At 35.6% G+C, this 18,400-nt stretch overlaps 1 protein-coding gene and 1 long non-coding RNA gene across 6 annotated transcripts in view; one reads left to right on the top strand and one right to left on the bottom strand.

Annotated features, from left to right (window-relative positions):
• LOC147834055 (uncharacterized) overlaps positions 1-18,400 on the bottom strand; it is a 61,894-nt gene that overhangs the window by 28,695 nt on the left and 14,799 nt on the right. The window contains exon 2 of the long non-coding RNA XR_015508037.1: positions 1,294-1,447. This is a non-coding gene — a long non-coding RNA (uncharacterized LOC147834055). The remainder of the gene's footprint in view (positions 1-1,293; positions 1,448-18,400) is intronic.
• Positions 1-18,400, top strand: part of sfxn1 (sideroflexin 1) — a 40,023-nt gene that overhangs the window by 15,037 nt on the left and 6,586 nt on the right. For 4 of the 5 annotated variants that reach the window (XR_015506756.1, XR_015506755.1, XM_087280381.1 and 1 more), the window contains 9 exon segments: positions 1,313-1,482; positions 4,757-4,927; positions 6,747-6,845; positions 8,396-8,471; positions 8,586-8,671; positions 9,484-9,611; positions 11,768-11,817; positions 13,048-13,097; positions 13,190-13,237. Coding sequence is in view for 2 of the 5 variants with exons in the window: in XM_087280381.1 (XP_087136507.1) it covers positions 1,319-1,482; positions 4,757-4,927; positions 6,747-6,845; positions 8,396-8,471; positions 8,586-8,671; positions 9,484-9,611; positions 11,768-11,817; positions 13,048-13,097; positions 13,190-13,237 (872 nt within the window). In the remaining 3 variants the exon portion in view is untranslated. 5 annotated transcript variants of the gene reach the window in all.

Here is an 18,400-nt window from a genome sequence, read left to right as displayed (position 1 = left end):
TCAGCACAGCCTCTTGTCTTTTAGTGTTATTAATTTGATCATTTCTTCTTGCGGCCCTTCAGAGTTCACATACCTGCATAAAAGCGCGTTGAATATCGGTCACATCACAGGCAATTGAGTATGCTGGCACTGAATTAATGTCCTTGGTTTGCTGATCGGTGATGTTACCTACCCTTTTAATAGCCCTTTCCTTCACTGTCTTAGTGGAGAAAGGTATATCTTTATTTTTTTGTATTATCTTGGTTTTGTTTTTAAAGTTTGCAAATAGGTGTTCTAACATGTCATACCATCTTTGAACGGTTTTCCGTGCTTTATAATCTCCTGGTTTGTTTACAACAGCCACTTGCCTGGCATCCCACCCTGCTGATAGAAACGCGTGTCGCAGGCTATGACGCAAATCTTCGTTGACAGAAATGTTGAAATTAAATATTAATTCTACACACTTTGACAGCATTTGAAAACGTTAAAAATGTTTGTCCTCCTATAGAAATCATATTAAAACAAAAAAATATATTAACCTCCCCCATCTTTTTGCATTTTCAAACATTTTTGAAAAAGCTCCAGTGAGCCACAAGGGCAGCGCTAAAGAGCCGCATGCGGCTCTAGAGCCGCGGGTTGCTGACCCCTGGCTTAGGCGGTCTGGCTGGCGGTGCTCCGCAAGCCAGGCGATCATCATCCAGATGCCGCTCCATTTAGTGTTTTGTTCATGTTAATCTTTTGATTCTTAGTTCGTAATGTGTTAACTTGTTTGTTTATTTTGATACTTTGTTTTGTAGCAGGTAGGGGTTTATTTTTTCATAGTCACGTTTTGTTATTTATTTAGTTTAGCGAAGGTAAGCAGTGGCCCGGAAGACTCACCTATTTTTTTATTCCTGTTCACGAGAGTTTAGGTAAGATCTGTCCATTTAAAACGGTTTAGTCAGAGACCTGTTTACCAGAGCTGCCCTACCTGTCTACTTGATTTTTGTTAATGTTTTGTCTTTTGAAAACTTATGATTTATGGAATATTAAACGTATTGACGTCAATTTAACCATTCAAACGTCTGTGTCTTCCATATGTTCGGCTCAAACCTTGAATGTTGTTGTTATTCGAGCCAGTTTTGAGTCTGGGCCGTAACAAAGCGTTTCTGCACACTGTTTTTATCTAGTGTGATTATAGAAATTAATTGAATGAATGAATTTTTACCTCTAGAAGCTGGCTCTATTCACACGCTGTTGCCACACAACTGTGTTTAAACCCCCTTATAAAAGTGATTTTTGTATAATAGCTCCCCTTTTATAGGTCAATTTTACCAGTGTAATCTCTCCACAGTGTGCCATGGCAGCGACGATCTCCACCTCCATAAACATTAAAGAGCCGCGCTGGGATCAGGGAACATTCGTGGGTCGAGCCAAGCATTTCTTCACCGTCACAGACCCCAGAAACATCCTGCTGTCCAACGAACAACTAGAAAAAGCACATCAGATTATTCAGGATTACAAGTAATTCTCATTCATTTGTCTGCAATGCCAGCTACAGCTGCAAGACAGAATTAGTCACCCTCCTGTGAATTATTTCAGATATTTCCCAATGGATGTTTAACAGATTCAGGAATTTTTAGGTATTTCCTATAATATTTTTTCTTCTGGAGAAAGTCTTATTTGTTTTATTTCAGCTAGAATAAAACCAGTATTTAATTATTTAAAAAATATTTAAGGTCAATATTATTAGCAATATTTGTTTTGGATTGTCTACAGAACAAACCACTGTTATACAATGACCTGCCTAATTACCTGAACTTAACCTTATTAAGCCTTTGTCACTTTAAGCTGAATACTAGCATCTTGAAAAATATCTAGTCAAATATTATGTACTGACATTAGGGATGCACAGATGAGTATTTTTTGGGCGATATCGTTAACCGATAACTCTTAAGATTTGGAGGCTGATAATCCATATATTTATGCTGATAAATAAAAATATGTTAAAATTATACAATTTTATACAGTGAACAACTTCTTAACTGCATAAAAGAGTCAGATTTGTCCTTGAAAGTCAGATTTTGATACACCTGAGCATCGAGCACAGATGACTTTATGATAAACACAGTGCATGTGGACAGAATGTGGTGGAGGGTTGAGAACCCCTATGCTGGATTCAGTGACTGGAGCTCGTCTCCCCTGCTGCAGTGAAGGCTTTGACGGCTCACTAGTCACTATGTGTGTGCGTGATAATAGCGTCAGTGTATCTTTTGGTCATTGGATTTTCATTTTAAAAAACAGATATTAAAAAATGAAAAACGAGCTGTTATTTTTTAATTAAAAAACAAAAATTGAAAATGAATGCGTTTTTTTTTATTTCCGTTTTTTAATTTTATTACGAAAGTCAAAAAACAGCTCGTTTTTCTTTTTCATTGTGAAAAACAGAAAAGCAAAATTAAAAAATGATTTAATTTTTATTTTTTATTTCGAATAACAAAAAAATTAAATCACCAGAAAACAAAAACAAATAAAGGCTTGTTTTTTAATATTCTGAAACCAGATAGGTCAACTCATTTATGGTGACTCAATGCTGACCTGCTAGCCGACTATAGGCTATTGTTTTTTCCTCACTTAATAATGTAGTAAAAGGTATTTTCTTGTGATAACAGGATTTTGTTAATACATACAGGTATTTTTCTCATTAAGACAACATATTTCTCATATAAGGGCCGGTTATAGGCTATAGATTTATTTTTTGTTAGCGTGTTTTAAACGAAAAAACCTTTATTTTGACATTACATGCAAGCATTAGGTTGCTTTACTGAACACTTTTCTGAAAAGAAAGTTTTAATATTGTTAAAACCATAATGCTTCCCAAAGTTTGACCACGAATGAATCATTTTAAGTGAGTGGGGCATTAATACAGTTGTTTGTTACGCACATTTAAATAACTCATAGTATTTAAAAATAAAAGTTAACAATTAATTTTATCTGATAGTCTTTTAAAAACTATCACTAAGCTTGCATACGAGTTGCACGCGTCATCCTGCTACTGTGGGTCTATCCATAATTTCATATAGCCATGTGCAAATATAGCAGCAGATTTTTAATACAGAAATTGAAATTATAAAAAAAGAAAATCACAGTACGTCTGATAATATTTTTTCTTCTGGAGAAAGTTTTATTTGTTTTTTTTTTTTGGTTAGAATAAAAGCAGTTTTTCATTTTTTAAAAACCATTTTAAGGATATATATATATAGGAAATATTAGCTTTACTTACGGGCTAATAATTTTCGATAGTCTACAGAACAAACCACTGTTATACAATAACTTGCCTAATTACTCTAACCTGCCTAGTTAACCTAATTAACCTAGTTAAGCCTTTAGATGACACTATAGAAGTGTCTTGAAAAATATCTAGTCAAATATTATTTACTGTCATCATGGCAAAGATAAAATAAATCAGTTATTAGAAATGAGTTACTAATACTATTATGATTAGAAATGTGAAGAAAAAATCTGCTCTCCGTTAAACAGAAATTGGGGGAAAAAATAAATGGGGGCGAATAATTCTGACTTCAACTGTATTTATACTGTCTGTCACTCCTGAAGTGGAAGTGATTTTAACAATAAAGTTTATTTTCAGAAAATTGTACAATTATGTTGTTTTTATATTAACGGCTTCAATGAGAAAAATATGTCTTAACAAAATCCTTTTATCAACAGAAAATACCTTTAATAACATTATTAAGTGGAAAAAAAATAATAGCCTATAGTAGGCTAGCAGGTCAGCATTGCGTCACTGTAAATGAGTTGACCTATCTGGTTTCAGAATATTAAAAAACAAGCCTTTATTGTGTTTGTGTTCTGGTGATTTTGTTTTTTGTTATTCGAACTAAAAAATGAAAATCAAATAATTTTTGGAATTTTGCTTTTCCGTTTTTCACTGTTTTTGATTTTCGTTTCGTTTTGTTCAAAAACAAAAATCAAAAAACGCATTGAATTTAAATTTTCGGTTCATAAATTTAAAACAAAAATTAAAAAAACGGCTCAATTTTCAATATCTGCATCTAAAACGAAAATCCAGTGACCAAAAGATACACTGACCTGACCTAATAGCCATCACGTGGGCTCGTTATAATCATTATAAATCTGCTGATCAAACTAAATACTATCTTGCGTCAACAACACAAGCATTGATAACAAATAATCATGTTAGATTACAAAAAACCCAACGAGTTGTTTCGCACGAGTGTTTTCGCATCGCTGCTATTTCATTTACACGTATAATATTTTTCCAGAGGCGATTTAATCCAAAATACACAGTTGCACTCATTCAAACATATCTACTATGATAAAGAAAGTGGTTACTTACTGAGTTATTAACACACAGCAATACCACATGAAGAGCTCCATCATAGTGCACTGACAAGTCTGAACAAGTTTGAACAATGCATGCATGAGGCATGCAGTTCTGTACAATTACGTAACCTATCGGCTTAAAGATATCAGCCTCATTTTGATATCGGACAGATAACGATAACATTACAAATAACATTTATCAGCCGATGATATATCGTGCATCCCTAACTGTCATCATGCCACAGATAAAAGAAATCAGTGATTAGAAATGAGTTATTAAAACTATTATAACTAGAAATGTGTTAATCTTCTTTCCGTTACACTGAAATTTGGGAATAAATATACAGGGCGGCTAATAATTCTGACTTCAACTGTATATTGTTATATAACAAATGCACAGTTTTCATATTTGATCTTTTTTCAATGCTCAAAGGAAAGGCGTGGTAGCAGCAGATCTCACAGAGGATGAATTATGGAGGGCGAAATATGTTTTTGACTCCGCCTTCCATCCAGACACAGGAGAGAAAATGCTGCTGATTGGTCGCATGTCAGCTCAGGTGCCCATGAACATGACCATCACTGGATGCATGATGACCTTCTACAGGTAAGTACTTGCGTGATTTATTATTGATGTAATGCAGTCAAAGGTTTAGGCTCAATAAGATTCTGACCATGTTATTATTTTAGTGCGGAGCAAAGATTGTGATTAAATTGCATCTAAAATAAAAGAGTTTGTGTTGACATGATATATGTGTGTGTATTATTTATATTTACAATTTATATGTGATAGAAGCAAAACAATATGGTTACATATATATATATATATATATATATATATATATATATATATATATATATATATATATATATTAGTGCTGTCAATCGATTAAAAAAAATTAACTAATTAATCGCACCTTTTTTAAAAAATTAATCGCGATCAATCGCATTTAAAATACTGAAACTTGTAATTTTGCCTATTTAAATGTAAAATTAATGTAAACGCAAGAAAAAAAAATTAAATTCAAAATATCATTGTTTAATAGAATTTTTGTTTAACTTGTAACAGATTTCTTCATGTAAACAACATACCCACAAAAAACCATCAAGATCCTGCTTGACAGCCAAATTTATTACAGAAATTAAACACAGGCATGTTAATGACATTTGAATTTCAAAACAATCAATGCCAATAAAGAAAACATTGATTTCCATGTTGGATTCTAAGTGGACTGCAAAAAATGCCAAAATACAGGCATTGCAGATATGGAAAATGAAAAATTATAATAATAAACTATAGAATACAAACTGTTGCACTCATTGTAAAGTTTTATTGCTGTGAGTTGAGAACATTAATTATAGAGTAGAAACAATTTTGCTTAATCCTCCTTTACATTCATCCAGTTGCTAAGACTAGGAGTATCCCGCAAGTGCACAGAGACTCCCGGATGCCCGCAAATGAATGATAATTTCTTGCAAACCGGTCGTTAAATACATTGCACACCCCTCTCGCCCCTACTCAGATACGTCGCTCACTCCACCCCTGACACCCCTCAACGGGCCTGACACAGACACACACACAACGCGCTGCAGACGTTTTGGCCCCAACAGCCTTCCATACTGGAGCGACTCCCCTCAGATTCAACACGCATGATCACGTTCATCAAATTTGCTTAAACTAAGCATCCTAAAGTATTACTGTATTTCACAAGGATTCTGACACAACAACGCGACGCATACGCTTTCGTTGCGTTTAATGAGGAAACACGCTAAACTTGGAGGGCTCATGCTGAAAGGCAGAGTAATGCCCTGTCTTTGACAGCTCGCGACTTCACCAGACGTACTGAGTACATTTACGTAAGACACTAATACTCCGATTTTAATATGATTAAGATTTCCCCCACAGTCCAAACACATGTGCTATAGGTGAATTGGGCAAACAAAATTGCCTGTATGAGTGTGAGAGTGTATGTGTGTTTCCCTGTACTGGGTTGCAGCTGGAAGGGCATCCGCTGTGTAAAACGTATATGCCAGAATAGTTGGCAGTTCATTCTGCTGTATAAGGGACCAAGCCGAAGGGGAAAAAAAATTTAATTAATGAATATTAAATAGATTGACAAAAAGACAGAATTTTTGATATTGAATAAATATATAAAATAATATATATAGATATATTGATTTGTGATGGATTTGCATTTTGTAACAAAATTTATAAAGAGAAGCATTTTTGCATCTAATTATATAATTGAATTATTTCACTGCACCAAACAACTGCAGCCTTTGCGAGGCGAATAGTCTTCATTTAAAAAAGTTATAATAAAAAAATCCCACGGATTGTGTAGCTGTAGGATTCTGTGAATGTTTTCTTGATAATAAAAACCAAACTCCTGCGATTAATGAATATTTGTTTTTTTCTGTACTTTCAGAACGACTCCAGCGGTTCTGTTTTGGCAGTGGATCAATCAGTCCTTCAATGCAATAGTCAACTACACCAACAGGAGCGGAGACGCACCAATCACAGTCAAGTGAGGGCACTGCAATGCACAAACAACACTTCCATTTCTGCATTTATCTGTAGCTGTGTCTCCATCCGAAGACATGAAGAAAATTAAACAATGATTTTAATAAGGCTGCAAGATACTGTGAGTGTTGAGCATTTCGATATTTCATACATTATAACTAAATAAATGTACTAAAATTAACAATATACTAAAATAAACAGCCAATAGATTCTTTTTCTGAGCTAATTAAATATATGTAAAGAAAACAATTAGACTTTAAAACACCACAAATTACAAAAAGTCTGATTGTTATTGGCTGTTGTTATTTTCCTCTTGTCTCTCAGCATTAGTGTTTATTTTCAGCTAACAGCACCTACTGGAGAGATGGGGATGAAGATTGTAAAGGCCATATCGGATTATTCAGATTTGGATAAACAACCTATGCATGCAGCACACAATACAATACAAAATTGGCACATAAAATTAATTTTGTTTATTGCATTTCTCTGCGATATGGATATTGCATATATTATTAAATCGCAATGATTATACATTTTAGATATATTGTACAGCTCTATATTTATTTTATTTCGTTTTTTTGTTGTTATGTTTATGTATAACATTCACTCATTCATTCATTTTCCTTAGGAAATTTATCCCTTGCAGCTGCAACTCGGTACTGGGAAACACCCATACACTCTCACATTCACACACACACACTCATACACTTCAGCCAATTTAGTTTATTCAATTCCCCTATAGCGCATGGGTTTGGACTGTGAGGGAAACCAGAGCACCCGGAGGAAACCCATGCCAACACGGGGAGAACATGCAAACTCTATACAGAAATGCCAATTGACCCAGTCGGGACTCGAACCAGCGACCTTCTTGCTGTGAGGCAACAGTGCTTACCACTGAGCCACCGTGTCGCCCCTTTTATGAACATATTATTAAGTATTATATATTATGCTATGTAAATATATAAAATTAAGTCAACTTAAATATTTAAATTTTACAATATTTAAATTAATGTTTTACATGATTTTACTATAAAATATATTAATCCATAACATATTAAATACAAGATTTTACTTGTTTTTATGCTAGTTTAATTAAAAAATTTGCTTTAAATAAAAGTTAATTGTGTTTAAAATTATTATTTTTGTAATTATACAATTTTAACACAATGTTTTACATCATGTAATTGGAAATGACTAGTAAATTTATTCAGATTTTTCCATTGAGCTTTCAGCGTTGACAGAAATAGAGCTGTAGTCTGAAGGCGACATCTGTATTTGTTTTTTTGGTATTGTTGCTTGAGTCACTATGCCCCTGTGGTTATCAGTAAAGCCTATTAATAAGCAAAATAATAGTGCACAGTTAAATGTAGTTACTATCGTAACTGCACAGAACTCCTTAGAATAAAGTGTTGTCTAATATATCATGTTGCATCAATCTAACTGCAGTTTTTTTAAATGTAATATCCCAAAATGCTCTTAAAATGACTAGGATGGAAACATGGCTTGTGTTCAACATGCAATATCTCTATAACGTCCTAATAAATGTCTTTGCAGCCAGCTTGGGACAGCGTATGTATCAGCCACCACTGGCGCGGTGGCTACCGCTTTAGGACTGAATGCACTAGCAAAGGTTTGTTATAACTTACGAATACCTTTATAAATATATAAACACAGTGTTCATTGCTCCGTGTTCATTCTGATTGTAATAATCATCATGAAAATGACTGAGTGTTTTGTCTTTCAGCATGTGTCTCCACTCATAGGACGCTTCGTCCCGTTCGCTGCTGTCGCTGCTGCTAACTGTATTAATATTCCACTCATGAGACAACGGTAAATAATTCTCTACAACAAACACGGGGAGAGCTCTGACCTGATCTTACTTTGGTTGTCCAGATGTGGTTGTTTGGTGTTGTGATCACAAAATTATTTTATCAAAGCATGCGTGTAGGGTGAAGTCAAAATTATTAACCAGGGTGTCTGCAGGGTCTTACAGGGCCATGACACCCCCCAGAGCCCACTCATACACTACGGACAATTTTAGCTTACCCAATTCACCTGTACCTCATGTGTTTGGACTGTGGGGGAAACCGGAGCACGCAGAGAAAACAACACTGGGTGAACATGCAAACTCCACACAGAAACGGCAACTGGTGGAGCTGGGACTCAAAACAGCGACCATCTTGCTGCTGTTAGGCAACTGTGTAGGTTTCCTCTAGGTGCTTCAATTTCCCCCACAGTCCAAACACGTGCGCTATAGGTGAATTGAATAAACTAAATCGACTGTAGTGTATGAGTGTTTCCCAGTACTAGGCTGCAGCTGGAAGGGCATCCGCTGTGTAAAACATATGTTGGATAAGTTGGTGGTTCATTCCACCAGGCTAACCTTTGATGGATAAAGGGACCAAGCTGAAAGAAAATGAATGAGTGAATGATATGTAGCACTGTGATCCTGAGAGTCATGATATTTCGACGTTACGATATTATCTCCGCACATGTAGCGGAATGACAACAAAGCTAAACGTGACTTGACTTTTATAGCATGGGTCTAACATTTAACGCATGACTATGTTGTGCATCACTGTTTATGTAATAGACATGACATGGTTATGCCTTTTTTTTGTGTGTGTGTGTGTTTTAATCAGGGAACTCAAACATGGTATTCCAGTAACGGATGAGAATGACAATCGGTTAGGAGAATCTTCAAAGGCAGCTCAACAGGCCATCACACAAGTGGTGGTGTCCCGAATCCTCATGGCTTCTCCGGGAATGGGTTCGTTTTGTCTAAAACTCACTCTCAGTTGAGGGATAGTTCACCCAAAAATGAAAAATGGTAAAAATATTGTAGTTTGATAATGCTAATTAGTTTGTACTATGTTTGTTTATGGCTTGTATACGTTTGTATTGTAAGTTTTTAGTTTTGTACATCAGCTCTTCTGTATTTTGAAGCCATCCTTTGTATTAACAGTGTAAATAAGCCATGGAATATATTATGTTTTTATACTCTATAGTTTTGGGGCAGCCCCGTGGCGCAGTGGGTAGCTCTATCGCCTCGTAGCAAGAAGGTCGCTGGTTCGAGCCTTAGCGGTCTCAGTTGCCATTTCTGTGTAGAGTTTGCATGTTCTCCCCATGTTGGTTTCCTCCGGGTGCTCCGGTTTCCCCCAGAAGTCCAAAGACATGCACTATAGGTGAATTGGATATGCTAAATTGTCTGTAGTGCATGTGTGTGAATGAGAGCGTATGGGTGTTTCCCAGTTATGGGTTGCAGCTGGAAGGGCATCCGCTGCGTAAAACGCATGGATGAGTTGGTGGTTCATTCCATTGGCGACCTCTAATTAATAAAGGGACTAAGCTGAAAAGAAAATGAATGAATGAACTCCATAGTTTTACATCAAGATGTATGGGATACTTTGTATTATTGTACAGTTTTTTAAATCATGTTAAATAAAATTCATATTAGTTTATTCATAATATTTACCAAATCTCACATGGTTCATTTATTTTTATGTTTTACACAAAAGAAGATATTTTGAAGAATGTCGGAAACCTGTAGCCATTCATATCAATAGTAGGAGAATAAAAATTCCATGGAAGTCAACCGATTTTCCAATATTGTTTAAAATATCTCCTTTTGTGTTCAAAAGCAGAAACTCAAACCAGTTTGGCACAAGTCAGGGGTGATAAAATAAGAATTCTCCTTTTTTGGGTGAACCATCCCAATTTTACCCTTTTTTGGGTGAGCTAAGCTGATGATAGTTAAATATATTTTGCAGAAATGCTTATGAAATCTGATATCATATATAATATCTATGATTCAAAATCCAATTTAAAATGGGGCTACAGAAAAAAACAAAACAAAACAAAAAGCGCTCTGGGGTAAGTTCAAATGTATGGTCGGTGCTCTTTGGGTAAGGGATTCATCAAATCTGCAACAAGAATCAGTCCAAGGCACTCGAGTAAAGTGAAAAAATTAAACCGTACCTGTAATCCACAATATCCTATGGCTCTACATTATAAAAATCAAGGTCATGGCAATCCAAGTTCATTAAAAATAGTTGGCATTGAACATATTTATAATTCTACAAGAGGAGGAGACAGGATAAAAAGATTAAAACAGAGAGAGACTATTTGGATATATACATTCAAAGCAACCAGATTTCCAGGTTTGAATGGTGAATTAGATTTCTCTTCTTTTTGTAAAACAGTTTTTCTATAGTTTCCCAGAAATGGGTTGTGGCTGGAGGGGTATCCGCTGCGTGGAAAGTAGCTGGTTGGCGGTTCATTCCGCTGTGGCGACCCCGGATTAATGAGGGGACTAAGCCGATAAGAAAATGAATGAATAAATGAGTTTTTCTATAGATGCTTTACAGATCGTCATTATATATTGATGTATGTGTTTATATGTATGTATGTATTTTCTTCTCTCTCTCTCTCTCTTTTCCCACATATGCAAGTGGGTGTTTGTGCATCTATGCCGAATTTATGATGGTAGTAGAGTTTGCTTGTTAAATTATTAGAGTGCCATTTGAGATGTTTAAATGAGTCATGTGACCGTAGTACTCAAAAGAGACTCTAGACACACCTGATCACTGTTACCCTGATGAAGGCAGACTTCTGCCGAAACGCGTTGGTTTTTAGAGATTTAGCCATGTGAATAAAGGCTTTTTAATTTTTCACTTTACTCGAGTGCCTTGGACTTATTCTTGTTTAAAATGGGGCTACTTCTGTCAACTAAAGCTATCTGTTAGTAAATCAAAAAAAAAAAAATATATATATATATATATATATTCAGATATTCAGCCTTCACTGTACCTAGGGTCTTGTGCACATGATATGTTGATGTTATTGAAGTGCATGTCTGGTAATGCAACGCTGTAACTGCAAAAATTATTTTAATTAATGTGTTGTTCATCTTTCTTCATCCTTTAGCCATCCCTCCATTTTTAATGAACTCTTTGGAAAAGAAAGCTTTCCTGAAGGTACATTTTAAACATGATTTGTTTACATGACTGAAAGTATTAAAGAGGCCATATGGTGCTATTTTAAAATGCTGATACCAGCAGTGTGCAGCATCCACTTGGATGATGTGACGACTGCCACAGGACAACGGCGCCAGTGCGTTCACCACACACCAGCTACAGGTGGAGTGTAGAGACAGTGATAGAGCCAATTCAGTGGATGGAGATGAGGCCATGATGGTTAAGGGCTTATGGAGAGAATTTGGCCAGGACACCAGGGTTACACCTCTACTTTGTTTCAATTTACTATGATCTTCTATGTGAAGCTGCTTTGACACAATCTACATTGTAAAAGCGCTATACAAATAAAGCTGAATTGAACTGAATTCACCAGAAGTGCCATAGGATTTTTAATGACCACAGGAGCTCGGTTTAACGTCTCATCTGAAAGACGGCGCTCGCTGACAGTATAGTGTCCCCTTCACTATATTGGGGCATTAGGACTCACACAGATCACAGGTTGAGCGCCCCCTGCTGCAATCACTAACACCACTTCCAACAGCAACCTAGTTTTCCCATGTGGTCTCCCATCCAGGTACTGACCAGGCTCAGCCCTGCTTAGCCTAAGTGAATAACTAGTCTTGGGCTGCAGGGTGAAACGGTTGTGGCTCTAATTGTGATTGGCCGAACATCCTAAGTGTGTGCCAGAAACGTAAATGCAAATTTAATAATGTTGTGTGGGTTTCACTGTATCTGCTTGAGCCAAATTCTGAAAATTTGGATCATCAAGCAGATCAAAACCAACTTTCCTGGCTTTACTTCAGCATCTGAGTAGCATTATGATGATTTCCAGTTGTGAGATGGGGGTATGCAGAATTGATATATGAATTAAATTAATGTGTTTAAAGCAGTTCTGGATCGGATAAAATAAAGAAATAAATTCCTTTTTGGGAGACTTTGAGTTGAACATTTGTAAATCTCAAGCATGTACAGCTTAAACTCAAAGCATCATATGGCCTCTTTAGCGAACACTGCAGCCTTAGCAGAATGCACAAACACTCACACACACACACACACACACACACACACACACACACACACTCACTCACACATATACACATTCACACACTCCCTCTCACACATACACGACTACAGTGTCTGCTTGAGTGCATCAGCTCTTACAATGGCCCCATAGAATCATGGGCTTTGTTGCCAGGTTGATTTTTTTCCCCCCTCTTATTTTTTTTTCAGAGGTTTCCATGGATGAGTGCACCCATTCAAGTTGGCTTGGTTGGGTTTTGGTGAGTTGCCAAAAATAGACTTAACATTTAATAAATGCTTATTTTCAGACAGGCATTCAAGAACTTATGACCCATGCCTTTTTTCTTTTTAGCCTGGTGTTCGCAACCCCGCTGTGTTGTGCGTTATTCCCACAAAAGAGGTGAGATCTTTCTCCAAATTGCCTGAAAATTAGTGCATAGGCCATGTATACACTGCGGCTGAACTCGGTCGTAAGTGCAGCTTTTGTGGTGCATATCTAGCTGAATTTTACAACTAAACTATCTCACAAGTAATGCAAATAATGAGGACTGCATGTACAAAAATGAACAGGCGTCTCATTTTATAAACGTGCCGTATGCACTAAACAAGGGAAGAAATGTGTGCACGCCACTTCCTATGCAATAATTGTGATCTAAAAAAAACAAACTTGATGAGGGAACGTGCACAGCTGCAAGTAAATATATTTAATTTAAATACTGACTTAATTTAACCATTTAATTCCTTATATGAGCCATAATTATTTATAAATATATTACAATTAATACTGGAGTACGTTCACTTTTAGGAAGGTTTCTGTGTAAATTTCATAAATCATACGCCTGGTTGTTAATGATAGGTTAAAAAAACAACAATTAATACCACAAACATGCAAAATAATGCAAATATATTAAGCATTTTGCATTATTTACAATAATAATGGATTCAGTTTACTGACAATTATACTTTTGTCATAGATCATACTACAGTTTATGAAAAACGGTAATAATAATGGATTTATTCCTTAATTTTCTCTCGGCGTAGTCTCTTTATTCATCAGGGGCCGCCACAGTGGAATGAACCGCCAACTTATGTTTTACACTACGGATGCCCTTCCAGCTGCAACCCAGTACTAGGAAACACCCATACACCTTCATTCACACTCATACACTATGGCCAATTTAGTTAATTCAATTCACCAGTGCCGCATGTGTTTTTACTGTGGGGGGAAACTGGAGCACTCGGAGGAAACCAACACGGGGAGAACATGCAAACTCCACACAGAAATGTAAAGGGCAAGACAACAAATATGTTTATATTGCTTTAACTTATATTAAGTTAATCAGGTTTCAACTGAATTTTAAGTTATACAAAGTTTAACTTAATATTTTTAGTCCGTTTGATTAATGGAGTTGAGATGACTAGAGGGTGGCACGGTGGCTCAGTGGTTAGCACTGTCACCCCACAGCAAGAAGATCGCTGGTTCGAGTCCTGGCTGCACCAGTTGGCATTTCTCTTTAGAGTTTGCATGTTCTCCCCGTGTTGGTGTGGGTTTCCTCCAGGTGCTCCAGTTTCCCCTTAGTCCAAACACATGCGCTGTATGTGTGTGAATGAGTGTGTATGGGTGTTTCCCAATAACGGGTTTCAGCTGGAAGAACATTTGCTGTGTAAAACATATGCTGGATGAGTTGGTGGTTCATTCCACGGTGGCGACCCCTGATAAATAAGGAACCAAGCTGTAGGAAAATGAATGAATGAAGTTGAGATGACTAGAAAAGTACATTTAAAAAACAAAAAATGAAGGGAGCAAGAAATATTTTGGCATCACTTTATTTTGATGCCAACTTTAGCACATTTTGTTGAATTTAAGTTACAGTAATTGTGATTAGATTATAAAGTAGACTGTTGGGTTGGGGTTAGTGTAAGTTGACATGTACTTGCAAAGTTTCTTATAATCAGTTAAATGTCTGTTGAAGGAGCAGCATCAGCAGATATTAGGCAGACAGTCTACTAATACTCAAATGACAAGTAATTGGCATGCACAGTAGATGCAATGCAACTTTTAGTCAACAAAATGTGCAATAGGCCATTTTCACATCTCCAAGTTTCTTAGTAGTGGAAGTTTTCATAGATGGGTAAACTTAGAGTGCAGTGAACAGGAGAATACAACAAATATTTTTTTACAATATTTTTACAATCTAACGGCAGCCAGAAGACAGAATAACCTCAAATTTACTCACCCCCTGCATTAGAAACACCTTGCATAAGTGGCAATTCATTTATTGTAATTTGAAGCGAATGTGATGAAAAAAAATAAATAAATAAATAAAAAATATTAAAAGCTTTCAAGGATTTAACATTATGGTGACCGTTAAGCAAGTCAAAACAGGCTTGTAAAAAGGGTCCATCAAAATAAAGTCTTACCAATAATTGTTTTTGTAAAAAGCGATTACTAAAAACAGCTCTAAAAATTACAAGTTGATTTTACTTCAAAATGTAAGTATTTAACTTAGAGCTGTTAAGTTCAGCTAATTTAATGTTTATAATTATACATGTAGTTCATTTACTTAATAATTTGAAGGCAATGAGTTTACTCACTTGTTCAACTAATTGCTTTTTACAGTGTAGATAATAGAATAGCTCTCAATTCATGCTAAAATCAGAATTGAACTTCATCTGTGAAAACTGGACTGAGGCAGATTCAATTTGCTAGAACTTCATCTATGTTAAGCTGTTTTGACACAATCTACATTGCAAAAGTGCCATAGAAATAAAGATGAATTGAATATAAAAAGTCACAATTTCCTAATTATACTATTTCTGCAGTGGTGGAAACACTGAGCACACTTTCGAAACCTTACAGTCTATGTGTGGCCTTGAAATCTTTTTGTTTTTTTTAATAATTTGAAATGATTAATTTTGCTTTGTACAGGATTCATCATTGATTGATTGATAATTCATCATAATTTATTTTCTTTTTTTGAAAACAACTTGTAAAATTGTATTAATTTTGGGGTAATCCTTTACAATAGGGTTGCATTGGTTAATAATGCATTTACTAACATGAACAAACAACGAACGATACATCTATTACAGTATTTGTTACAGTCATTCATTGTTAGTTCATGTTAACTCACGGTGCATTAGCTAATGTTAACAAGCATGCATTTGGATGTTAATAATGCATTATTAAATGCTGACCTATAAGTACAAGTATTGCTCATAATTATTTCATGTTAGTAAATACACTAACTAATGAAACCTTATTGTAAAGTGTAACCAATTTTGGCTCCAATTTAAATGATCATTAATTACTCATATCAAATTGTTTGTACTTTGTTTGGTTGGTTTAGTTGTCTGTAGGAATAATCAATAATCAGCATATCCGACTTATCGCACAGCACATGAACATGACCTCAATCACTTTTGGTGATGCAATATATATCACCCATACAAAAAAACAACAACTTCAGCAACATTTCAGCTGATTGTGCAACCTCTCTATCTCTATTGCAGTGGCTCTCAAAGAAGGGGTCGGGACCCACAGAGGGGTCGCGGGACAATGAAGTGGTGGAGGGTGGGGGGGGGGTTTCGCTTGGCGATTTCCAAAAATCTATTTTTATTAAACCAAAAATTACCATATTTTATCCATAACCTACTGAAAAGAAAAAAAAATTGTCATTTATAGTTACTATATATTGCTGTATATAGTTACTATAGTAGCTTATAGTTCTATTGGATTGCGACCCCTGTGGTCATTACATTTATATTAGACACACAGCAATAGTGTCAGATGCAGCAGATTGATTTTATAACACCAGGTTAAACTTTCTGGCCTATTTACAGCACTAAAATACATTACAAAAAATTCAACGAAGAATAGACTTGGGTCTATTGATGCGTGTGCGCCATTGCATGCCAGCTTTCTGTATTTATAACCACCTCAGAAGATATTGGGGGTCGCGAGTCACCCTCAAAAAAGTTTGTTAACCCCTGCTCTACTGGAGGTGTCAGTGTCAGTTAAAGAAACAGTATAGTATTTTACTATGAATTACTATAGTATAAACTCATGTGGGTGTCTGACAGCTGAAAATAGATCTGGTAGCAGATATCGCAGCCTCTGTTACTCTTTCCCTTGCATTTTATGTAAACATTTATTATTATTTATTTAGGATATGCTTTTTCACATTCTGATTCCAATGCCTCTTTATTAAATTGTTAAAATGACTATAATTAAATTAAATATTCTTAAGAATAAAATCTGACATGTTTTTTGGAGGAGTGCACTTGCATTGTGATGATATTATATTGTCATTCTGGCTTTATGAGTGGCATAAAATAGTCTTAAAATAACAATAATATAGTTTATCACAATATATTTTGGTGTAATATATCATACAAAAAAATAATAGATATTATGACAGACCTAGTTGTCTGTTTTTATGTTGTACTCTAAGGCAGGGGTTCCTAAACTTTTCAGCCCGCAACCCCTAAAATAACAATGCCAGTGATTCGCAACCCCCAATATCCTCTAAGGTGGTTATAAATACAGAAACGTTGCATGCAATGACACACACACACACCAATAGACCCAAGTCTGTTCTTCGTTGCAGGGCTCAACAATAAGGACTGCCCGGTGGCCCGGGGCCAGCGTGAAAGACACTCGGGACAGTAGACAGGATTGTTACTGGCCCCTATCGGCCAGTAACGATGAGAATGTTTTTTTTGTAACCTGGTAACAACCAGTACAGTGAAAAGATGGCAACATGGTGGCAAATTTAAACAATGAGGCTAAAAGAAAACGTTTCTAAAGGCTTAGAAGCAGACCATTACATGGGTACAAAATTAAGAAACTGAAAAAAAGAACAAAAAAAAAAACAGTTGTCAGTTTGGCAAGCCATTTTTATAATAAGTTATTTAGAATTGCATTAAAACACCAGCACATTTTTCATACTGCTCTTTCATTTGCATAAAATCTTGAATTTTGCTCATTATACATTTATTAACATATTTAAAATGTTTAAATTCTAGATTCACAGGCATAATTTTGCCACTATTTAAAATATGTGGCTAAGAAATAGCTATTAACTTTTTAGTTTTTTTGGTGGGGCTAGTGAAAATTTTGACAGGGCAAGTAAAAATCTTAAGCAATGGCCCGATCGGACCCGTATAAAAAATCCTTAGCGTTGAACCCTGCGTTGAATTTTTTGTAATGTATGTCAGTGCTGTAAATAGGCCAGAAAGTTTAACCTGGTGTTATAAAATCAATCTGCTGCATCTGACGTTATTGCTGTGTCTTTAATGTAATGTAATGACCCCAGGGGTGGCAATCCAATAGAACTAGCAACTATAAGCTACAATAGTAAATATATACAGTTGTACATAGTAACTATAAACAACTATTTTTTTATTTTTTTAGTAGGTTATGGATAAAATATGGTAATTCTTATGGTTTAGTAAAAATAAATAGATTGTTGGAAATCACCAGGTGACTCCTGTTCATTGTCCTGCGACCCCCACTTTGAGAACCACTGCTCTAAGGGACCCCATCGAAAATGAGATTGTT

Source organism: Danio rerio, chromosome 14 (assembly GCF_052040795.2).
Source record: "Danio rerio strain M-AB ecotype USA chromosome 14, GRCz13ab, whole genome shotgun sequence".
Classification (NCBI taxonomy): domain Eukaryota; kingdom Metazoa; phylum Chordata; class Actinopteri; order Cypriniformes; family Danionidae; genus Danio; species Danio rerio.
Note: the sequence above shows the minus strand (reverse complement) of the source record. Positions and strands in the feature narration are given on the sequence as shown.